Source organism: Manis javanica, chromosome 1 (genome assembly GCF_040802235.1).
Source record: "Manis javanica isolate MJ-LG chromosome 1, MJ_LKY, whole genome shotgun sequence".
Classification (NCBI taxonomy): domain Eukaryota; kingdom Metazoa; phylum Chordata; class Mammalia; order Pholidota; family Manidae; genus Manis; species Manis javanica.
In genome coordinates, this window is record NC_133156.1 from 180,437,699 (window position 1) to 180,463,178 (window position 25,480).

Below are 25,480 nucleotides of genomic sequence, written 5' to 3' on the forward strand. Positions count from 1 at the left end.
TTTAGCCAGATACCTAATGGGATTCAGTTAGCAAATTTTAGCTGAATGTGTATTCCTTATACAAGGCCCCACAACAGGCATATGCAAAATACACAGATAAGTAAGTCAGGGATTTGCTTTCAGGGAGCTGGTCATCTAACAAAGGTGATAAAACATATCAAAATTTCTTCCTTTTTAAATCGCAAAAGTTGATTGACTATATCCAAGTTCCAAGAACTGTCTGGAGTTCTATACCTTAATTCTTTGAATCCTCTGAATCCTATGAGATTTTCTCCATTTCACAGGTAAGAAAACTGAGGCAGAAAGTTATAAAAATACTTAAGGTCATGTGGTTACTAAGTAGCTCTGTCAGGGTTCAAACTTTGGATGTAAGCTTTTCAGTCCCTATTCTACCTTGCTTCCCTTAAAAAAAAAAAGCTTAAAAATGATATTGGTATTTGCTTACTAGAGAGAAATTGGAATATATAGAAAAATATGAAAGAACATAAACCCTCAAATTCAACCACCAACACAACTGTTTAATATGTAAATACTACTTTTTAACTTGAACTATATATATTGTATGAAGGATATATATATAAAGGGCTACCAGAGTTCAAAGGATGGAAAGAGGATTTCTGGCTGGATTGTGAAGGACAGGGTGTGATGTGGATGTTGGGGCATTCCAGGCAAAAGGACCTGCAAGAACAGGAGCAAGGACTCAAGGATGTCCATGGCTTGTTGGGGAAATTAGCAAGGAATTTTTGGCAGGAGCATTACCTTGAACAACAAAGCTAAAAAGCTGTTAAGGCCACATCCAAAAAGCCTAGAATTCCTTCACCTTTCATCTTATCAGTACTGGTAGTGCCATACTGATTACCATTCATTCCTGTATGGATCACTTCTAGTGGACTGGGAATTCCAGTCTATATCTCCATTCCTTCAGTGAGCATTTATTAAATAGTATCTGCGCACCGTGCTGAGCCCTGCGGATGACAAATGATCAAGTTGTATCTCTGCCCCCAAAAGGAATTCAGTCTAACGGGAAAGAAAATGTAAGACAGGTCTGATGGAGATATGAACAGTGTGGGTTTCTGTCACTTGCTGCCAAAAAAACCTGGCTAAAGTAGACTATTGCAACATTTCTGGCCCTAGTCTCCCCTTTTCTGTGCGCCCACTTCTGCCTTCTATAACATCACATGAAGTAATAAAGAGGTTCTTTAAAAATAAAATCCCTGTAATCAAATGAGGAGTCTGGCAGAATGCGCCAGACAGAACAAAGTGGCTAGTAAGATAAGGATTGAAAAATGCCCACAGGGTTAGAAATGAAGACACTGGAGAGCTTGGTGAGAAAGCTTTTGTGGGAGGGAAGGCAGGGGGCCGAATCTGGACTGACAGGTGTTGAGAAATTAAGGGATGGTGATGTCTTGGAGACCGTGAGTGAAGACTGTTACTGGACCTTTTGAGTTCTTGAATGGTCTTTTGGAGAGAGGGGGTGCTGAGGTAACTATAAAGGAAGATAAAAATAAATTTGTTTCAATAAGTACACGAAAAGATTCTCAACAGCAACCAATAGGGAAATGCAAATCCAAATCACAATGAGATGCCACTTCACACCTTCTAGAATGGCTATAATCAAAAAGATAAACAGTAGAAAATGTTATCAATATTGTGAAAATATTAGACCTCTCAGACATTTGCCAGGGGGAATGTGAAGTGGTGCAGCTGATTTGGAGAACAGTCTGGCCATTCCTCAAAAAGTTATACATACCCTATGACTCAGACACTCCTAGGTATATACCCAAGAGAAATAAACACATTTGCTCATACAAAAAGCAGCACAGGAATGCTCATGGTAGCATTATTCACAGCAGTTGAAAAGTGGAAACAACCCAGTGTCCATTAACAGATGAATGGGTAAATAAAACACAGTGTATTCACACAACGGAATACTACTTATCCATAAAAACGAATGAAGTACTGGCACATGTTATAACATGATGAACCTTGAAAATACTACGGGAAGTGAAAAAAGCCAGTTACAAAAGATCGCATATTATATGATTCTATTTATATGAAATGTCCAAGTTTGACAAATCCATATGAAAAGAAGGTAGACTAGCTGCCAGTGGTTATGAGGAGGAAGGGATGGGGAGTGACAGTTAATGGGTTTCTTTTTGGGTGATGATAATATTCTAGAATCAGTGGATGGTCATACAACTCTGCATATACAAAAAAAGCCCTGGAGTGTCCATTTTTAAAGGGTGAATTTTTTGTCAAATGAATTATATCTCAATTTAAAAACAAACTTAATTTTTTAAATTGCAGCTCTAATAGAGGTTCCTGCCCTCCAAGAAGCAGGGATGAAACTCAAGAGCAACAATGTAGATGAAGCAGAGCAGTACTCCCAGGGCGAGGACCCCATTCCACCGAGACTGTGGGAGAAGGCCCGGCCTGGACGCCGTTGATTGGCTGAACTTTAGGAGAGGGCGGGCAAAAAGAGGCGCGCCGAATCCCTCTCTTGGGGGCGGGGAGGGGAGGGGAGAGGCGTAGCCTTCGCTCGCGAGATTTTGTTGGTTCCGCATTTCAAGTCGGCAAGCTTTGGATAGCGAGCGAGGTTCGCGCCGCGGCTTCCACCGGCTTGTACCGGCTCGACCCCCGGCTCGGAGCAGCGGCGGCCGCTGCTTTCGCGGTCCCAAGTCTGAGGCCCGTCTGCTTCCTGTCGGTTCCCGCGCCGGCTCCGACTCCTGACCGCGGCGGGGGCCAGCGGCCCCTCCCCTCCCCTCTGAGGCTAGAAGATGAGCTTCCTCTTGTGAGTGTGGTGAGGCCGACGCTCCAGGGCTGAGGGCTGAGGGCTGAGGGCCAAGGTCGAGGCCGGGGGCGAGCGGGCGCCTGAGGCGAGGGCCCGGCCCCGGGGTTGGGGCCGGAGTGGCCGGCGCTTGCTTTGCCCCCACTTGGGGCCACGGGGGAGCCTGAGACGTGAGCCGAGGCGGACGGAGATGAAGGTCGAGGCAAAAGAAGCGGAGTGAGGAAGGTTGGGAGTAGAAAGGCCCCGAGGCCGGTAGCGCCTCCAAACTTTTCCGCCCGAACGGCCCTGAGGGCGGAGGGACGATCTGGGGGCGGAGTCCCGGGATCAGCCGCGGACTCCGGTATGTCTCAGGTCGCGAGCCTTCCAGTAATGATCCATGCTGACTTAGCTTTCTGTGCCTCATAATGAAAAAAAACCTTATGTCGTTTTATTACCGTCACTATTGTTACCCCCGCGAAAAAATGTCGCCCCAGGAAAGCGTGAAGTGTCGCCTGAAGTTAAGCTGCAGGCTTTTGTAAGTCTGGGGAGAGGAAATCCCCGGGCAAAATACCTCTAAAAACCGAAATCAGTCAAAGGGAGAAATAAAGTTTAAAATTCATTTACTGCTTACAAACTGCAGTCCTCCCGAGCCCTTCTCTCTTTCCTGCTCCAGCTGAAGCAAAACCGGCCCTCCCCTCACCTCTCGGGTACAGATAAGCCCTCCTTGCCCAGGTAATTACCCATTGATATGGAGATGAACTTCTCCACCGCTGAGGAATGATGCTAATGCACTAAAGCCATACTTCTCTCCATCCTTGAGCGCCTGTTGATATGCAGATGTACTAAAGCCAGGCGAGATATTCTGGAAATGTTACAATTTTACCCACAGCTTTGCGTTCAGATGGTTCAGCCCAGTTCTGCTTCAGCCCACTTTGTGACTTTGCGTAATTAACCTACTTCTCTCTTCCTTGGTAGAATCCTACTTTAACGCCTGGGCTTAAATGAAAAAGGTTGTAGATTCTCTGATTCTTAAGCACATTAAGGTTTGAGAAGCATTGCTCTAGAACCTTCATTATTCTAAGGTGACTCTTTACCTAGTATAGTGCCTATGTGTTGTGTGTCAATAAATACCCATTTTTAGTTACAACACACCCACGTACTTGATTTCTTATTAAATTACATAATGTTCCATAATCAGAGTTTATCTACCCAGTTCCTTATTGTGAGAAATTTGGATTCATTCTAATATTTTGCTGTTTAAAATAACACTGCCAAGAATAGCGTTGAGCAAACCGCTTTTTCCCTCCTGGATTTTTTTTTTTTTTTTTAAGGGTATAATCTCCAAAGTATGTTTACCTTGTTAAAAAATCTATGATATTAGGTTTTAATTGCAATTTACATATTAGTAGAACAATATACCCTTCACCCCCATCCCCGCCCAGTCTTTTTCTTATGACTTAATCTTCAGTTAGTGGTTTGTTTGTGGATGCCTAGTTGCTTAGTTGCTTTTTGGACCTAAATGTGAAGGCTTTTTTTTCTTTTTTAAGTTTTGTTGACATTTGAGTTTTCACATTTTTGGCTGTCACGAATAATGCCGCTGTGAACTTTTTTGTATTAGATGTATGTGTTAATTTATTTCTCGAGTGTCTAGGAGTAGAATTGCTGAGTTACATGTAACTAAACGTTTAATCTTTGAAGAACTGCCAAACTTTTTCAAAGCATTTTGCATTCCCACCAGCACGGTGTGTTTGCGATTCCCTTGCACCCTAGCTAGCACTTGTAGTCATATTTTTTATTATGGCCATTCTAAGTCGATGTGAAATGGTATCTCATTATGATTTTAATTTGCATTTCCCCATAATTAGTGATGTTAAGCATCTTTCATGTGTGTATTGTCCAATTGTATATCTTCTTTGGAGTAATGTCTATTAAAATTCTGACCATTTTTAAATTGTGTTGTCTTTTTTTGAGTTGTAAAGAATTCTTTATTCAGGGTACAGGTCTCATCACATCTGTGATTCACACATATTTTCATAGTAGACTGTTTTCACTGTCTTGATGGTACCATTTTGAAGCACAGAAGTCCTATGTAGGTAAATCTTGAGACACCATTTCATGTAAGTTTTCTATTTTTAGTTTCCTGTCGTTCACAGCTTCTTGTTTCTATTTGTAAAGGTCCGTTTTTCTAATGTAGTGTTTTATTTGTTAAATTTAGTTCTTTATCATGCTAAACAAGAACTTCCCATATTTTCCATAGTGTTTTCATAGGTTTTTTTACTTTTTAATCAGTGTTTTTTAAAATGCTGTTTACTCAGGTAAAGTGAAGTTACACTCCCTTCCTCTTCATAGAAGTAATCACCAGTATCAGTCTGATGTGTATCCTTTCTGACACTTTTTTATGCATTTATAAAATTGGCTTCTGTATGTTTTGTCTTATAATATGTTTAATTATATCTAGAGATCTTTGCCATTTTTAAATGCATTGAGCTCTGTCTTGTTCTTAACTATACTATTGTTGCTCTTCACTATGCAGTAGTCAATGATCTGGATGTATCATGGTTTATTTCTCTACTAATAAACTTTAGGGTTGTTTCCAAGTTCTGCAGTATTAAAAATGATCCTGGAAAACACATCCATATCTAGGAGAGATGCCCAGAAGTAGAAGGGATGGATTTAGGACATTTCAGTGTTAATAGATAATGCCATATTGCCCTCCCAAAATGTTAAACACTTTACATGTTCACCAATAGTGTTCCAAAGCACTAATTTCTCTATTATACTCAAGCCCACTTACAATGTAATTGTTTTAACTTCTGACACTCAGATTAAGGAAAAATATCTTCCTTTAATTGAACAACTTTTCAAATGTTCATATGTCATTGTAGTTTTGTTTCTGAATTGCCTACTTGTAGCCCATTTTTCTAAAGGGTTCCTTAACTTTTTTCTTAACAGATTATAGAATACATATTAATACTTTGCAATACAAGTTCTCTTTTCCTTACTTGTCTCTGTCATGGAAGTTTTAGTTGTTGTGGTTAGAAATGCGCCAATTCTTGTTGGGTTTTGTGTCATGTTAGGAAGACCTTTATGGATGGTGTGAGATAGGAATAAAAACTCGTATTTTTCCCCAGGAACCAGTTGTCTCTCATTTATTTTCGGATGTTACTGTTAGTTCTACTGTGGTTTTTTATGATATCACAAATATTTTGCTACAGAAAACTGGATTTTTGAACTCAAAATTTTAGGGCTTCCTCCCAGCATCATTTCCTGTAGGTGGAAATAGAGGCCAAAAGAGGTTAGGTTTTTCAGGCAGTCAGAGTTCCTGGTAGATCAAGGACTAGAATCCAGGTTTTTCCTTCATTTGGTTAAGCCCTTTCTCTTGGGCCAGATTGCTTGATGAGGCAGAGTGTGAAATGGCATTCTGTGTGAAATTGTGCTGCTGATACTGTCTATGTGAGGGGAAAAAATTTAAAGCATTCTTCTATTGTGAGCATCATCTCTCCTCCTGGCACTTTTCCAGGACTATTTTTTAATTTTATTTTCAGAAAAATTTATATGCCGAAAAATTATGCGATTCTTCCGGTCCTAAAAATCGCTATCCTTTTACTTTTAACCTAACAGTAGCAGCCGCTCTTCTAAAACATTCAAACCAAAGAAGAATATCCCTGAAGGCTCTCATCAGTATGAACTCTTAAAACATGCAGAAGCAACTCTGGGAAGTGGGAATCTGAGACAAGCTGTCATGTTGCCAGAGGGAGAGGACCTCAATGAATGGATTGCTGTTAACAGTAAGTTTTTAGTAACATCAAGCTTTGCTGCTTTATAGGAATGTTTTGCTAAAATCTTTCTGTTAAATTTTTTCACAGGTATAATATAGTATAATGGAGTATCTGTATAGAAACATACACAGAAACATGTTCAGAATTGTGGTGTTCCCTTCAGAGGACTCGATTGTAGTTTGGTTGAGTAGAGACATGAGGAGAAATGAGTGCTTGGGGGCAATGTCTGAGGAGAATGGTATGAATTTCAGAGTGAGGTCAAATAGAAGATTGATAAATATATTTGAAACCAATATAAGATTGTATATCAGCAGTACTTCAATTAAAAAAAAAGATTGATAAATGCAATGATTCTGCCTATGGAAGGGAATTCCTTTGTAGGAAATCCATTTCACAGTTATGCCCCCATTCCCAACAGTCCTCATATGTCTGTGTATGCAGAAAAGTGCATTGCAGTTCATGTGGTCAGTCACTTGTTTATTTCTTGTGACCTAGGAGTAGTCAGAGGGAAATAGAGAGATTGGAAGAAAATGGGAGGGACCCATGAGCTGAAAGTCACTCTGAGTTTAAGAAAGTGATTCTGAGATGAGATCAGTTCTGGGTGAATAAGGTTTAAATCTAGTAGAAATTTCAGATGTCCAGGAATTTTTTAACTTTTTAATGGACATTTTCAAACATACAAAAAAGTAGAGAAGCCAGTACAGTGAATACTCAGGTATCCATTATCCACCTTCAACAATTATCAGTTGGATGATAATAACAGCATCAACAATAATATCAATTCATGGCTAATTCATGTTTGTGTATCTCACCCTGATTATTTTTAAGTGAATCCCAAGACATTGTTTCATCTGTAAATATTTGAGTACCTCTAAAAGACAAGAACTGCCCTTTTTAAAGATAAAGACAATACTGTCATTCCTTTAAGTTATCAAATATCCAGCCAGTGTTCACATTTTCATTAATTGTCCTATAAATATTCCTTTTTAAAAAATGTATGATTTGTTTAAATGAGGACCCAATAAGACCTGTACATATGTTTCTTAAATCTCTTCATTCACAGGTTTACCTTCACTGCAGTCTTTTTTCCTTACTATTTTGTTGTTGAAGAAACCAGTTCATTTTTTTCCCACAGTATGAACTTTATTGATTGTATCCCCAAGGCATTCATTACCATGTTCTGTTCCTCCATTTTCCTATAAACATAAGATCCAGAGGAGTAGTAATGGTGCAGTAGAACTGCAGAGATGCAAATATTCTGTATCTGCTCTGTGGCCATTTAGCACTTGAAATGTGGTTAATGTGGCTGTGGAACTGAATTTTAAATTTAATTTTAATGTAAGTAGCCGTATGTAGCCAGTGGCTACCATGTTAGCACAGATGTGGAGCTCTAATCAAATTCAGGTTTGATTTTGTTTGTTTGTAAGACTACTTGATACATAGTAGTATATACTTGCATTAGTGTAGATACTTTGATCTGTTTAGCTGCCTTTATCAAGTCCCTTTTGTTTTTTTGAACTTACTTGAAATCATCTGTTATTCTGAAGGATTCTGTTGGCCTTCAGTCTTAGATTTTCCTTGGAGACTTACTGCTCTAGCTCAGCTCTTCTCAAACCTTTTGGTCACAGGATCCCTAAATTCTCTTAAAAATTATTGAGAACCCCAAAGAGCTTTTAATTATGTAAGTTGTATCTACTAATACTTAGTGTGCTGGAAATTAAAACTGAGAAATTTTAAATATTTTTAAATTTATCTAAAATAATATTAAACCCATTACATGTTAACAAATATATTTTTATGAAAAATTATTTTCCAAAATTTTAATGAGAAGTGTGGCATTGTTTTTACATGTTCACAAATCTTAATGTCTGGCTTAGGAGACAGCTGGATTCTCATATCTGCTTCTGCATTCCATCTGTTGTGATGTCACACATCATAGAATTTTTAGACAATTCTACTGTGCCACCTGGGAGAATAAGAGTGAAGAGAGCAATTAAAATGCTCCTGACCTCACAGAACCCCCTGAAACACGGGATCCCTGCGCCTGTTTTGAGAACAGCTGCTTTAGACCAGTAGACTGCACACCATATGGGCAAACTTTTGTTTTGAATGAATATTGAGTGCCTAAGTACTACTTTCTTAGAAACATGACTAATAATAAAGAGGAAGGTTTATTTTATAAGCAAGGAAGTTTTGTATAAAATTCCTGATAAGATGGAACGTTTTTTATGTTTGTTTTTAAAGTAACGTTGAAAAGCCCTAGTTGATTTTTAGGTACTCCTTCATACAGGGAACCAAAACATTTTTTAAAACTTTCCAAGGCTTATGTAGTTTCTCTGTACAGAGTAATATGTTTCATTACCCCCTTCCTTTTCAGATTTAGTTGAAACTCTTTAGGAAGTGCCCTCTAACTACCTCAACCCCTCAGGGGTGCCTTTTCTCTGAACTTCCTAGCACTTCCTTTTGGCCTCTGGATACTATCTTATTTTATGTTGTATAGTTCATCTCTTTTAACTTTGTCCCTTCTGTTTGCTGGAGACTCCAAGGTAAGGGACATTATCCTATGTCTTCTTTATGTCTTCTGTATACATTTAGATAATCAATTTTTTTATGATTAATGAGATCTTTAAAAAGCTGATTCACCTCCCACAGTATATTCTACAACACTTCTCTTTCCTAGCACGGTGGTATTGTCTAGACCAGATTGGTAAGAAGAAAGGGGCTTTGTCATTCCCTCAGGTGTTTTCAAATTACACATTCTAATGATGTAATAATAGACATTGTTAAGTTACAGTTATCTCTAATGCACTTCCCTGCTGTTACATGCTGGTTAAAAGCTTAGTTTATTAAGCATGAATGTAAAAATTTTACTGAGGGATGACAAATTAAAAAGAGAAGAGAATTTGCAGTACCCCTTGTAGTTGAATATGCCAAGGATTCACTTAAGAATTTAAAAGCATTGTCCATTTTTCCTTCAACTGAGAGGTCTGATGTTTCATTGTCTTTACACGACATTTTAACATAATTTTGCTGTCTTCCAGCTGTGGATTTCTTCAACCAGATCAACATGTTGTATGGAACTATTACAGAGTTCTGCACGGAAGCCAGCTGTCCAGTCATGTCTGCAGGTCCAAGGTACTCATACTGCCCTATTACATAGGTATTTGAATTACTAATAATTGTGTCTGCTGGTTTCTTCACTAGTACTCGTTCTTAACCTTTTAATAGTGTAATTGCACTATAGTAAGTATTAATGTTCAATTGTAGGAGTCAAAATAAAGAAATTTGAATTAGGTTTTTCTTTTACTGTTAAAGTTAATTTTTCAGTTTAGTATTTACAGCTCTGTTTCTGGTTTTTAAATGAGTTGAAGAGTTTTTAGTTGTTCCTTTAATGTTTGATTTTTTTTTAATGCTTATTTAGTGTTAATTACTTGCAGTGTACTCCTTTAGTTATCTGACTTAAAGGTACTAGATTTTAAATAATTTGACTATAATAAATTTCAAGAAATATTGAGAAAGAGCTGGTACTCCTTATTAACCATATGTCAAGTCAGCATGATGGGATTAATGTTTTAGTGTGTTTCCTTTCAGTCTTTTCCTTATAAGTGACTGATTTTATTTGATGGTATATGATTATCAAGATATTTACCTCTTGGAAAAAATTGTCATTTCTGAGTTTGCTACAAGTATAAAGAAGAAAAAGGCCCCCAGTGAACAGTGTTGTAAGAGGGATGTTTTTATTTTGTGTTGTTTTATTCTTCAAACTTCCTTAAATTTAAATAAAATAAATAGAAAAACATACAGCTTAAATGCTTTACACAGTGAAGTTTTGCCTAAGTCTTGTTAATTATTCTGGCTCAGCAAAGGCAAGGGGAGTGGAAAGACACATGCCTAAGGGTGTTTCTTTAACCATGTTTCTGAGAAACAGGGTTTTATAACCTTTGCTCTGTTGGTGATATTGATGGCCAAGGATCTGAGAATGTGGTGGACCCATCAGCCCCTCACCCAGTCCTCAGCATTCTCTGCTTAATACACAGGAATTGTAGTTCTTCTTATCTTTTCTGATGCTGTTATAAAAATACCCATTCTGGCACTGCCAGCTGCCACATTATCTTCCTTTTCTCTTCCATCTAAAATCATCACATATATTCTATAGAGAATCTTCAGTAGAATTTTAGGTAATTTACTGAAGTTTTATATAAAACTTCTGTTGACAAAATGTGAATCTGCTTTGATTATAAGTTGCACATTTGTTAATGTTTTTGAAAACTTGACCAGTAAGTCTCTTTCTCTCCAGATACGAATACCACTGGGCAGATGGTACTAATATTAAAAAGCCAATCAAATGTTCTGCACCAAAATACATAGACTATTTGATGACTTGGGTTCAGGATCAACTTGATGATGAAACTCTTTTTCCTTCTAAGATTGGTGAGTTGTTGAACTATTTTTCTTTTTAAATGGTGAATTTGTTTTGTTCTTTTAAACATTCTGTTACTTCTAAAAAATGTAGTAGAGACTGCCAAATTCTTCTCCAAAAAGATTGTAAGTGTACATTACCTCCAACCATATTTGTGTCTGCTAGTTTCTTCACTAGTACTTGTTCTTAACCTTTTAAACTTTTTTCTAGCATGGGTAAATAAATTTCTGTTCTAATGTACATTTCAAAAAGATTGATGAGATTGAGCAGTTTTGGTTTATTGATCATCGTGTGGTTTCTATTTATATCCTTTGTCCATTTCTTTGCATATTAAGGACATTATCTCTTTGTCATACATGTTGTATTTTTTCCCCAGGCTGCCTTTTGTCTTTATTGATGAGCTTTTTTTTTGCTCTCTACAACATTTTTGTTTTATTAATCTTTACCTTTGTGACATCTGGAGTTTAATACAATGATTAGAAGGGTTTTCCCTAGTTCAAGATTATAAAAATATTTGTGTTTCCATCGAGTACTTCTGTGGGTTTGTTTTTACATTTAAATCTCTGTTCTGTCAGGAATTTTTTTCTCAGTGCTCCCTTCATTTTCCGGTTACAGATGCAAAGTTAGTTTGTCCACTACCATTTATCAAACACATGTGTCTTCTCTCCCCTGCTTATCATATGCGTCCACCGAAACACCACACATTTTGGAGTCCTTTTTATCTGTTCCTATAGAAATTCCACACTGTTGTAATTACCATGGCCTTTATCTTTGAGCATCTTAGGGGTTAGTGTCTCTTCCTTGCTCTTCTTTTTCAGAATATTCATGGCTACTCTGGGATATTTATTCTTCCAGAGAACTTAGAGTCATTTTGTCAAGGTAAAAAATATTTATGAGATTTTGATTATGATTTCACTCAATTTGTAGATTAATGTAAGGAGTCTTTGTTCTCTTGACAATACTGAGTTTTCCTATCCAAGAACAAGGTATATTTAATTTATTCCTGTATTTTATTTATTTATTAATTCCTCATAAAATTCTGTAGTTTGTGCTAATTCTTTAAATTTCCACTGTTTTGGGTTGGTTTTCTTGAGTGTTTTAGGTATACAGTCACACACTAAGATAATTTTGCTTCTTCCTTTTTCATACCAACTTGCGCAACTCTTTTACCTAATTGCAGCAACTAGTACTTGACAGCTGTACTCAGTAATGGTGATGATGGCAGACATCCTTTTCTTGTTTCCTTACTTTATGTGAGTGTTTCTAGTACTTCATTATGTAGGAATCTTGCTTTTGGTTAGAGGTGTGTATTTTTTTAAGTCAGTTATGGTTGTAGAGTTTTATCAGATACTTTTCCAGTATCTGTTGTTGATGACCGTAACGTTTTGCCCTTTTTTTTTTAAATGTTCTTCTGGAAGAGTATTTTTATTTGCTACTACTTGAAAATTTTGGCATCAGTATTCAAGAATGAGATCCATCCTATTATTTTCAGTTTAAGGGTGTCTAACAAACAACATATTATTGGTTTCCTATTTGTCTGTCTTGGGTGCTATAACAAAAATACCATAGGCTGGATGGCTTATAAACAACACTAAAGGCTGAAAGTTTAAGATCAGAGTGCCAGCATAGTTGGGTTCTGGCAAAGGCCCACTTTTGGGTTGCAGACTGCTGACTTCTTGCCTAGTCTTTATATGGGTGGAAGGGGCCAGCAAGCTCTCTGGAGCCTCTTTCATGAGGGCATGAATCCCATTGTCCTAACCACCTCCCAAAACCGTCAGCTGGACAGGGGCGTGGACAGTGTGGACATAAACACATCATAGCAAGTTCCTTTTTGCAGTCTCAGAGGTTCTTTTATATCATGTTGTTACTCTTAGTCTGTTTGCTGTTGGTCAACTTTTCCTTCTATTAAATTTTTTATTTCCTTTCTCACATATTGTATGTGGACTATGTTTGAATGTGTCTGTTACACAAAGTCAGTTTGGAAAGTCCTGAGATTAAAACAAATTACTTCTATTCCTTAAGTCTGCCTCTTATGGAAGATAAAGAATACTTTTGACTTTGTTCTCTTTTCTCAGCTTTTCCCATTCTTCAATAATTCACCTTAATGTTCTGGAACCCTCTCTCTCTTCATTAGGCTATTATCTACATCTTTTGCCAATAATTTATTTTCACTAGAACTTTATTACTCACTTTTAACTAATATTTCCAACTTCTTTCTCTTTTATTAGCAAGATGACCATTTGTAAATTCTGAGAGACAAGGAGTTTGATTTAAAATCACAATCATTTCAATACTTGAATATGAGACCCAGCCTAGAAACACATGCCCATAAGCTCCAGAATGTTTGAAAAGACAAGTTGTTGCCAAGTTTTTTTGGGGAAAACCCACAAAATCAGCCTAAGAGCAAAATGTATTAGATTTCAAGCTACCAAGGACCAGTTGAGCAACGATTTAAACAAAGGTGAAAAGGGAAAGTCTTTGTTTTCTGAAAGATTGAAGGAGAGGAAATGTTTTAAGACTATCACGGTGGAACAGACCAACAATTCTAGGTTATTTTGGAAGTAACTGATTTCTTATGTGTTTACGTACAGTACTCAGTGCCAGTTGTGTTGTCTCTCTGCTAACCCTATTTTCTAGGAGACTGACTTTGTCAGTGAAAATTCTCAGGAACATAACCAGTTGTATCCCTACTTAAACTGCTTGGAGAGATAACCAAACCTTTTCCCCTTTCTTTTCTAAGGAGGTGTTTATTTTCCTTGAAAAACAGAGAGGCCCTCCTTCCCTTTTTCATGAAGTATATCCTATTCTTAGACTACAGAAAATTGAAATAAGCAATTAAAAAAAATTATAAGTTGGGGACTTCTAGTTTAAGAAAGAAAATGACTTTTCAGAGTAGTTCACAAGGTAAAATAATACTTTTTATTTGTAGACAGTAAATTATGGCTCAAAGTGTACTTTTCTTCTTTTTCTTAGCATTTCCAGTCCTGGTTGTGTGTATGTGTGTAAACGTTTTTTTAGCATTATAAATTACAAAAAGTAAAGTTATTATTTACAGCCAAAATATTTGTTGCATTTAACCTTAGGAAGAGACTGCCAATATTAAACAACTAAAATTATGTTAATTTTAACTTTGATTCAGCAGCATCTTGTATAACTTGATGCCTGTGTTTACTATTCTAAGGCAGTCAGAAGTAGTGTGTGGGTACCTCATATACTTAGGTTTGGGATTTTTTTTCTTTGCCTTTAAAGAAAAATACGTGGAAATAGGCTTGTGTTTGTGAACGTATGTGTGTGTTGGAGTTGCTCATAGCAGTGTCTAAACTTGCTGTTCAATAGAAGACTAATAGATAATACGCATATTTGATTACAGGTGTCCCATTTCCCAAAAACTTTATGTCTGTGGCAAAGACCATTCTGAAGCGTCTGTTCAGAGTTTATGCCCATATTTATCACCAGCACTTTGATTCTGTGATGCAGCTGCAAGAGGAGGCCCACCTCAACACCTCCTTTAAGCACTTTATCTTCTTTGTTCAGGTAAGTTGAACATGTTGACTAATATGTCCTTTGACTTGAACGAAAGCACTTTATAGAGTTTATTTATAGAAGAACAAAGTACAAGCAGGTTTCTCTTTCTGTTCTCTTTTCCACACTGTTTATTTCATTGATGTGCATAGCGGCCAGGTCTCTGGTTAGAATATGACAGGGAGCACCAAAAACCTGAGAAAGCTTGTCTCTACCCTCCCGTTCCCCTGCTACTGCTGGGTGAAGGAATACTATGGAAAAACATCTGTGGTTGGGTTATTTAATGAGATGTCTATGTCTGGAAAAGAAACTTTTGGAAGAATTTGTTAGTTGCTGTCTTGGGTTAAATTTCCAGAAGTCCCTTTCGAGCCAGATCTTAATCAACTAAGCCACTAGAAACTTCAGAAAGGACCATTGCCTTCAAAGATGTGGCCTTATTGCCTTATGGGCCCGTAGTTGAAATTGGGACTTACTAAAATCAAAATAATTCACATTCTTTGAAAAAGATATAAAAGAATCAGGACTCCTTAACCTAACTTTAGAGCTATATAATTCCATGTGCAAAGTATAAATAGGTCCATCTAGATGTTTATTGGTGGAAAAACCAGTAGCTTAATAGTAGATACTGTATTATGGTTTTGTGTAGTACAAAATGGAGAATATACTGTGCTCTTCTGAGATTATTTGCATGACATAGATGTATAGAGTATATATAGAGTATAGATAGATACAGAGATAATAGATATATTTAATTAAAAGGTCCACTGCCCCAGAGGTGGCCATTGTCAAGGTTCAGTGTAGTTTTCAGGTAATTTCCTTGTAAATGCAAACATACATAGTTTTTATTTTAATATTCTACACAGTTGAATGTCATGCTAATACATACAGTTGCTTATTTAATAAGTCCTCCTCATCTTAAAAAGGGAGCAGAATGGAGAATGTAACCAGTGATTCTGTAACATCTTCCTATGTTGACAGACATCTGTACTACTGGGGGTGAGAATTTAATAATGTGGATGGGGAACTGTTGAACCACTGTGTTGTATACTTGGAACTAATATAAGATTATATATCAATAAAAATACATAAAATTAATTTTAAAAAGTAGAAAGGGAGCACAAATGACCCTATTTTAAAATGTTCACAGAGATCATTTCATTCTTTTTTTTTTTTTTATTGGATTTCAGAAAACTAGAATTGGGAATCCCTCTTACATTTAGAGTTTTAATTTTAGATCTATTTTAAAATTTTATTTTTCTTCTCTTTTAGGAGTTTAATCTGATTGATAGGCGTGAGTTGGCACCTCTTCAGGAATTAATTGAGAAGCTTGGATCAAAAGACAGATAAATGTTTCTGCTAGAAGTTACTCTCTTGCTTTATCTGCCACTAGAGCTATCTCATTGCTATCTGTTGTAGACTAGTGATACAAACTTTTAAGAAAGGATAAAAAGACACCTGTTGTCTGTTATCTCATCATAAAACTGTCCCAAAGGTAGGTTGGCCTAATATCTTCTGAGTGAGAAACTTAGAGCACAGCTGATCTGAAGCACTGTGTGACCACTCCTGTTACTGTCAGTCATACTTGGCAGTTAATATGTGATTACTCACCTGTAGTTTATTACTTTACTTATTATTCTTTTACTTATGAAAATAAATCTGTTTCAAGTAACAGCATAATGGATGTTAAGAATTTCCACCAATAATTTATTAAGTTTCCAGAACAGGTTAATCTAAAAATGCAGTCAAATCAGTTTTATTCTGCTTTTATTTTACAAACAGAAGAATTATTTTTTAATTTAAGATTTGGAACATTTGTGTCACTTTGGATAACCTTTTAGTTTGAAGTTTGTATGCTAGTGTTTTTATAGATAAGAATATGTATGTTTATTTTTTTTAAATCCATGATTACAATTTGAGTCTTCATGTGACTTGTGGTATGGCAGTAACCAAAGTTATTTCTAAAATGACTCTATTTTTTTGATCTTTATTTGGGATTTTATTTACGTAAGCCTGTCTAAATTTTTAGGAGTATGTATGTATCAAATAATTTTTTTAAGGCATCTCAGAATGGTCTTACAGATTTTTTGAAACGCTTCATTCAGGTTAATTATAATATATAGTTTTGGGCTGAGATAAAACTTCTTCAAAAATTGACAACAAATTTACACTTTAAGACCATTGTTTTCACATTCACATTGTTTTTCAGACACTTTGGAATTCTGGATAGAATGGAAGTACTCAGCACTTGATTTTGGTTTTGAGTTGAGTTTTTATTGTGACTTGAGACTTAGTTAAGAGTAGTATAGAAATGCACAAACTTTATCCCAACAAGGATAAAACTTAAAGAAAACCACGATAAAAAACCTTGAAGGTGTACACATTTTATAACACAGCTAAAAGTTTGGTATGTTACCTATTCTTGTGTGTGTATGTGTGTACATGCATATGTGTAGACAAAATGGAAGGAATTAATAAATCAAAAATCTTAACTTCATTCTATTAGTATAAGGATGGATTGAGCCCCCATCGGGGTTTTATCCTATTTTAATTGTTTTTGTATCAAAACTCAAAATTTCTTCTATTTCTATTGGGATTAAAAGAATTTTCCCCTTTAGTGAAGAAAATACCTAATTTTCATTTGGTTTCTAGTATTCAGTAAACTCTAGCTGACTGTTTAAAATGTACTGAAACACAAGTATACTAAGACGTGCCAGATTGGCTACACATTGAGTTCGTCAGTGTCCTGTGTCTTAAGAGTCGTGATGTTTGCAAAGTACTCAACCAATTTCCTTGATGGTTTGATAAAGGTTAGATTTCATTTTTCGTTACTTGTATTTATTCCACTAGAGTATAGAAACTCCATTTTTACAGTAACTCAATATCAATAAATTATTAAGTATATCTAAAATTTTAGAGGAAAAGTATTTCATCTAACTTAGGCTGATACCAGTAATTAAAGAGTTGAATAATCATGGAAAAAAGAGAAAAAGCCCTCTATGAAACATTCCACAGTCCACATTTGAAGCTTATCTAAAGGTCCCTGTCAGGAGCTCTGTATGTTTATATTGGTTATTTACACACAAGAAAGCAGGTTTCTAGATGCCACCTAGAATGTTACCACCTCTTGACTTTAAACCTTGTTGGCTTTAAGTCTGTAATGAAATTATATTTCTCAGCTAGGTTTGTACTTTCATCATCATTTCTAATATTTCAAATATTAGAACCTCAAAAGGGTTTTCACTTTTCTTGGTTTATTTTCAGTGGTAGAAATCCTCCCTTCCTTCATGATTCAGCCCTAAAACAAACCGAAGATGGTTACATGTTAGAATGGTAGTAAAGGCAGCTTATCAATGGGACATAAAAATTTGTTGGTAACTTGAGACTCAGAATTTTTTTTTTTGGTATCATTAATATAAAATCACATGGGCAACACTGTGGTTACTAGAGCCCCCCCATTATCAAGTCCCCACCACATACCCCATTACAGTCACTGTCCATCAGCATAGTAAGATGCTATAGAGTCACTACTTGTCTTCTCTGTGCTATACTGCCTTCTCCATGCTACCCCCACCCCCAGAATGTTTTCAAAAGCCTGGAAATTTAAAAATTACCAGATCCCTAAACTGATCTGGCTTAACCAACAATGTACAAAACCAGTAATGTTAACATTGTATCTAAGGTCAGAGAGTTGAGGGCAGAAGTGGAGGAAAGGAGAGGAGGATACCTTCCTGGCTCAGCCAGACTTTGGTAAGAGTTGGAAGAAATGTCTATCTTGGACTCCTCTTACCTTTGATTCATCTCCCTGTGCCCAGGGTTTGTCTGCCTTTTCGACAACACTCAGTCCCCTCCCCTCTCAGATTCCAGAGTTGTCTCTGGTGCTGACAGCTGCCCCTCAATGCCTGATGAAAGGCAGAGGGCGTGCCTGTTGAATCATGCGGTCAGGCTGGTTGAACTTTAATTTCCAGGCTTTAAAGTCTTGTAGACAGTGATAGCAGATCTTTATTTAAATATTGAAACTTCCTTGTACTGTTTTTGTATTGACAGCAAAATGTACCCTTTATTCTTCAGACTAAGTAGTGACTTTAGAGGGTTGCCATCTAATCTCATCATAGGCTGTAGAGCCCTAGTTTACGTAACTGCCTACAGAAATACAAGTCTGAATCCATCATGACTCTGGTGCCAACAAAAGGAGAGGTTTCCTAGTAGTGCAGAGGCAAGAGGAGCAAACCTGGTGGTGATTTTAACTTGCAAACATTGTTGAGGTTTGCTGATCATACAGCTGGCCTTCTCTCTGAGCAGTGAGGTTTTCCAAAAGTGGAGCTGCTTCATGCAATATCACCTCACAAGCATAAACAAATCAGGCCCAAAGATTGTATAAATCTTAGAAATTGGTTTCTAAACAGCCCCAGTCGGTGTGCTTGTGTTACCTGCCTAGCTATATGCCTAGCTGTAGGAGGCTGTCCTGGCCCTGGAGCTCTGGCATAAAAAATGTTGGCTGGGACTGTGCACCTTCAACAGGGACATTATTTCCTCCAGGTACCAGTTCATCAGTAAGTGGATTTGGTTTATACTATTGTTGAATTCTTACAAAGAGGGAAGTGTCCCTCAGTCTTCCTGTGTTTTTGCATTAGGTTTTGGTATTTCAGACTGAAAAAGGCTTTGGGGATATAGATATTATGTGATTGCAGTAATTTTATTGACATAACTGCACTGAAATTCACTTGAGTGTTTTCTCATCAGATTCTGTTCCAAACAAGTATTCTGTAAATCCAAATGGATAATCAGTATGCTGTAGATTTATTATAGAACAACATTCTGTGTTTGTGGAATAGTTTGCATAAGTTAGTGTTGTTTACCATCTAAAATATTTGAAAATGTTCTTTACATGAAAATTTATGTTGTATTTTTAAACCTTTATGGGCTTTATCTATTTTTCTAAGTCAGTTAACTGTACTTTTTAAAAAAGTATTTTGTATCTACTTTTGTAACTTCATCAGAATAAAATATATTGAAAGAAAGAAAAGACTAATTAAAGTTAAGTGTCTCAACACGTATCTATTTAAATGTGGAACTTGAGATTTTTGCAGCTTCTGTGGAAGGCTGTCTTCACTTACATTTAGTAGGTACTCTTAAAGGGAAGTTCCTAAATGAAGTAAATGTTTTGTAACACCAAGAAACAAACTATGCCTGGAATTATGGTGGCTAAAACCCATCTCTGACAAGAAGTAAACAAGTTGGCTTCCTGCCAAGACCTTGACCTCGTCTGCACATTCCTGGGTGTGAGACTGGGAAGACAGACTGGACTTAACTAATTTTCTTACCCTGAAATTGAGTACTAAGCATATCTGCAAGACACCACCCACCCCAAACAGTGATTTTTCATTACTGTAGGGGAAATTAGATTTATTTTTAGAGGTCCAAAGGATAGACACCTAATTGTAGGGTCTGTTCAAAATAGTACTGGAATTTTGACCTTTTTTGAGGAAGAGTTCAAATTAAAAACTAATGAATGTGGCCAGATAATATGGGTTGATACCAATTTTATATAAAATTTGGGTACATTAGTGATCAGTTTCAGAATTTTGACATTTCAGTGGGCTTAAAGTCCATCCTTAAGTTTGTAAGAATATCTAAAGGTTAAGTTTGAAGGCTATTTCAAACTTTATAAATGAGTAATAATATTTGGGAGGGCCAGAGTCAGGCTTTGAAGCTGCATAGCCAAAAACACTGCCCAAACAGTGCCTTGAGCCTTCTCTAGCAAATGCACCATTGCTGTTGGCTAGGAGTGGACACTGCAGCCTGCACCATTATCACTGGCCACTAGATGTCAGTCTTTGCATCAGCGTCTTCCAAAAGCTAGCTGGCCTCCACCCAGACCAGAAGCGAAATAGAGAATTGTAGCTAGCACCTCCTTTTGTGTGTCTTCTTAATGAAAAACAGGATGAGTGTCTCTTGATTGGCAGATCCTAGGCCACGTACCTGCGTTCTGGCTGTAAGACAGGCTGGGGAAAAGGATCTGGATTTTGGGGATTCAGGGCTTGCAACAAACTTGTTTCAAAGATGCTGGATGATCCTTGGGACTGGTTGCTTCTCTGGAAGCTTATTCCCGCTCTGTGAAAAGGAGTTTTCACTCGAATGTAAGTATCTGAGCACACTATTCTGCTTAGTTGACATTTTTTCATAGCACATTTGCTAAGTGAAAGAAGTAGATTATTGATTCTGTCCAAGCTCCTGTGGCTGACTAGCACTCTTAGGTATCACTTCTTCAGGGTAATCTACCTGTCTTAGGGGAGTCCTTTAGCAGGTCATCTCACTTTATCCTTACTGCAACCTGAGGAGGGGTGGTAATTGAGAAGTATGTTAGGAATTTTTCAGGTGGTGGTACAAAAGCTCAAGACTTGAAATAGCTAGCTCATAGCAAGGCAGGTCTCCGGTTCTCAGTTGCATTTGTAAAATTCTGTGTGCTCTTGAGTGCTAGGAAGCTGTATGAGATAAAATGTCTGCAATTAAAAATCCCAGTGACATAAAGAAGTATCTAAAGAGAGCTTCTCTAAAGTTACCTGTTAGCACAGATGCAAATACGAAACATCAGGGGCCCATGTAAGTGAAGATAAGGGAATCTAAAGTTAGGGCAAAAAAAGTGAAATGTAGAAGGGACAGACCCATTTCCTGGGACTAAAGGCATTACCCTTTTAGTAATAAAGTAAAATTGGCCTTTTAGTTGCTTCTACCATAAGAGAATATACTTGAACTGTTAGGCTGGAACTAATTCGGAAGCCCAAGATAGGTGGGATTCTTCTCCAAATCCTTTCCTGAAAAGGCTCAGATCATACTGGAACTAGAATTCCCGACCACTGTCAGTTCTGTTCAGTAATCACAGTGCAGACACTTTTTGTTCCATGCCATGCTGGGCTGTTGACACAGATAAGCAAGGTCCTACATGGATCTCATGGAGCAGTAGGAGAAACAGATACATAAACTGATAGTCTGAAAGGGCCATACATACCATATAAGTTATGCACAAGCTTTGGGACCCTTAGTTATGGGGCAGACAGGTGGCTCCCGGAGAGCTGGCTTAAACTGACTCATAAGATGGGCAACTGCATAACCAAACTTGTAGTATAGCTTGTACAGGGAGGTACAAACAGCCCAGTATTAGTGAAGGGTGCATTTCAGTTGGTCAGGTAGATAGGGGTTAAATCATATTAGAGAATTTGGGGTTCTGCCTTTAGGTGATGGAGGTCTGACAGATTTTTTTTTTAATTAAGGTATTGATATACAATCTTATGCTCAGGCTTCACATGAGCAACATTGTGGTTACTAGTTCCCCCCTATTATCAAGTCCCCACCACATACCCCAAGACAGTCACTGTCCATCAGCATAGTAAGATGCTAGAGTCACTACTTGTCTTCTCTATGCTATACTGCCTTCCCTGTGCCCCCTCAATATCACTGTGTTAATCATAATACCCCTTAATCCCCTTCACCCTCCCTTTATCCCCACCTCCTTCCCTTTGGTAGCTGCTAGTCCCTTCTTGGAGTCTGTGAGTCTGCTGCTGTTTTTTGTTCCTTCAGTTTTTGCTTTTATGCTACACAGAAGAGTGAAATCATTTGGTACTGTCTTTCTCTGCCTGGCTTATTTCACTGAGCATAACACCCTCTAGCTCCATCCATGTTGCAAATGGTAGGATTTGTTTTCTTATGGCTGAATAATATTCCATTGTGTATATGTACCACATCTTCTTTATCCATTCATCTACTGATGGACACTTAGGCTGCTTCTATGTCTTAGCTATTGTAAATAGTGCTGTGGTAAACAGGTACATATGTCTTTTTGAATCTGGGATCTTGTTTTCTTTGGGTAAATTCCTAGGAGTGGAATTCTTGGGTCAAATGGTACTTCTATTTTTAGTTTTGTGACAAACCTCCATACTGCTTTCCACAATGGTTGAACTCATGTACATTCTCACCAGCAATGTAGGAGGGTTTCCCTTTCTCTGCATCCTAGCCAGCATTTGTTGTTCCTATTCTTTTCTATATTGGCCATCCTAACTGGTGTGAGGTGATACCTCATTGTGGTTTTAATTTTCATTTCCCTGATAATTAGTGATGTGGAGCATATTTTCATGTGCCTGTTGGCCATCTGAATTTCTTCTTTGGAGAAGTGTTTGTTCAGATCCTCTGCCCATTTTTTAATCGGGTTATTTGCATTTTGGGTGTTGAGACATGTGAGCTCTTTATATATTTTGTATGTTAACTCCTTATTGGATGTCATTTATGAATATATTCTCCCATACTGTAGGATGCTTTTTTGTTTTACTGATGGTGTCCTTTGCTGTAGAAGCTTTTTAGTTTGACGTAGTCCCACTTGTTTATTTTTGCTTTTGTTTCCCTTGCCCAAGGAGATATGTTCATGAAAAAGTTTCTCATGTTTATATTCAAGAGAATTTTTTTCCTATGTTTTCTTCTAAGAGTTCTACGGTTTCATGACTTACATTCAGGTCTTTGATACATTTTGAGTTTACTTTTGTGTGTGGAGTTAGACAGTAATCCAGTTTCATTCTCTTACATATATCTTACATATAGTTTTGCCAACACCAGTTGTTGAAGAGGCTGTCATTTCTCCATTGTATGTCCATGGCTCCTTTATGATATATTAACTGGCCATATATGTGTGGGTTTATATCTGGGCTCTCTATTCTATTCCATTGATCTATGGCTCTGTTTTTGTGCCAGTATCAAATTGTCTTGATGACTGTGGCTTTGTAGTAGAGCTTGAAGTTGGGGAGCATAAAGTCCCCCACACCTTCCAAGGAATTGTTCCTTCTAAGGATTGTTTTAGCTATTTGGGGTCTTTTGTGGTTCCATATGAATTTTAGAACTATTTGTTCTAGTTTGTTGAAAAATGCTGTGGATATTTTGATAGGGGTTGCACTGAATCTGTAGATTGCTTCAGGCAGGATGGCCATTTTTACAATATTAATTCTTCCTATCCATGAGCAAGGGATGTATTTCCATTTATTAGTGTCTTCCTTAAGTTCTCTCAAGAGTGTCTTGTAGTTTTCAGGGTATAGGTCTTTCACTTCCTTGGTTAGGTTTATTCCTAGGTATTTTATTCTTTTTGATGCAATTGTGAATGGAATTGTTCTCTTGATTTCTCTTTCTGCTAGTTCATTGTTACTGTATAGGAATTTAACAGATTGCTGTGTATTAATTTTGTATCCTGCAACTTTGCTGAATTCAGATATTAGTTCTAGTAGTTTTGGAGTGGATTCTTCATGGTTTTTTACATACAGTATCATGTCTTCTGCAGACAGTGACAGTTTAACTTGTTCCTTGCCAATCTGGATGCTTTTTATTTATTTGTGTTGTCTGATTGCTGTGGCTAGGACCTCCAGTGCTATGTTGAATAAGTCTGAAGGATTTTAAGTAAGCAAATAATGGGCAGGTTTTCCTTTCAGATGGTTCTGACAGCAATGTGGAAACAGTTTGCATAAGTAAGAGAAGGATAAGGGCAAAGTGACAGTAATCCAAAATAACACATTGTGAGCAATTGTTAAATTATGGGGAAGAAGAAGTTTGGAGATAAATGAAAGTACTGGAAAGGAGGAGGAATTCTGTAAATATAAACCAGTGAGTTTAACACAGGTCTCAGTTACACGTGACAAACCCAACTAAAATATCTTTGGTGATCATCTTTGGCACTGCATGTTTCCAGCTGCATAAACACCACACATGATTCTGCTCAGCACTGTTTCTGTCTGTTTCATTTCCAAAGTGACACTGCTCATATGACTGCAGACAGGCTTCCTACTAGTTTAGCAATCCAGTTGCAAATGATCATTTCTTTTCCCTAGTTCCATGAAAGTCCCTAGACCAACTCTCCCTGGTCTGGGCCAGGTCATGTGACTAACCCTAACCCAACCCCTAGGCCTGACTGGAGAGACCCGGGTCATGTGACTAGTAGAGCTTGGGAGGGTTTGCCTTATTTGAAACGTGGTTTTTGAGTAGCAAAGGGGTGGTTTACCACCAGCTGATGGAAAAAGTATTTTGGCAATTCCAATTACATCAATGAAGAACAATTAAAAGCAAATTATCCCTAATTTCACCTACCATGATTTGTAAGAAATCATGTAAGGCTATTGCAGTAATCCAAAGGAGAAACATCAAGGGCCAAAAGATAGGAGTTACTCAATACAAGAAGGAATGAGCAAATTTTTAGCTGACAGCTTTTAAGAACAACTGAGGGTCTTGCAACCCATCCAAGTGCACGCTGAACATACCAGTTGCATAGGCTGGAATGCAATAGCAAAAAGAGCCGGTAAAGCCTTTAGGGTATACCGGACCACATGCAAACAAATACTGCTAGAAAGGAGGAGCTTGAATTTCGGCCTTGACGTCTGTGTGAAGAATACCGGAGACGAGCCGGCTAAGTCTGCCTATCTTACCCATCCCTCTTGGCTTCAGCTTCCACGCCATTCTCAACACTCCATGGTCTGTGGCTCCAGACTGCGCCTCTGCTGGGCCCTGTCTGGCAGGCACCTTAAACTCAGGTAAATTCAAAACTGAGTTGGCCCCCTTCACCCCTAAACTTAGGCCTCCTCCACCCCCACCACTGGACAAGCCAGAAAAGACGCCCTCCACACCCCTACCCCTCCGTCCAGTCTCTCATTCTCCGCCCCGGCCACCCCCACCCCCAACCCCCCATCTCAGTTCATCCACGTATCCGTGCAGCGCCCGCAGCTCGGATTCAGGCCTCAAGTCTCACCTGGGCCGTGCAACAGCCTGGGAAACTTCCGTCCTTGCCTCCAAGAGCAGCCCTATACACTCCTCCTCTCAGGAGCCAGTGATCTTTCTGAATCGCGAATCTGAAAACGACTCCCCTGCTTTAACTCCTTCCATGGCTCCCCTTTCTGTAGGGAGAACACAGAGTTCCTCAGTTTAGAAGCCAGTTGCCGGCGGTGTAGAGTAGGAATGGATTCGCTCTACGTG

General features: G+C 37.8%; 1 protein-coding gene and 1 long non-coding RNA gene across 2 annotated transcripts; one reads left to right on the forward strand and one right to left on the reverse strand.

Moving 5' to 3' along the window:
- Positions 1-2,545: 2,545 nt before the first annotated feature.
- MOB1A (MOB kinase activator 1A) lies at positions 2,546-19,542 on the forward strand. The gene is made up of 6 exons (XM_037027184.2): positions 2,546-2,791; positions 6,389-6,555; positions 9,588-9,681; positions 10,844-10,977; positions 14,337-14,500; positions 15,758-19,542. Exons 1-6 carry the CDS (start codon positions 2,778-2,780, stop codon positions 15,833-15,835), a joined length of 651 nt encoding a protein of 216 aa, XP_036883079.1. The 5' UTR covers positions 2,546-2,777; the 3' UTR covers positions 15,836-19,542.
- On the reverse strand, positions 17,721-25,474 carry LOC108386486 (uncharacterized). Its single transcript, XR_001850583.3, has 3 exons — positions 25,257-25,474; positions 20,468-20,599; positions 17,721-17,783 (listed from the first exon to the last, which is right to left on the reverse strand). It is a non-coding gene; the product is annotated as an uncharacterized lncRNA (long non-coding RNA).
- Positions 25,475-25,480: the final 6 nt, after the last annotated feature.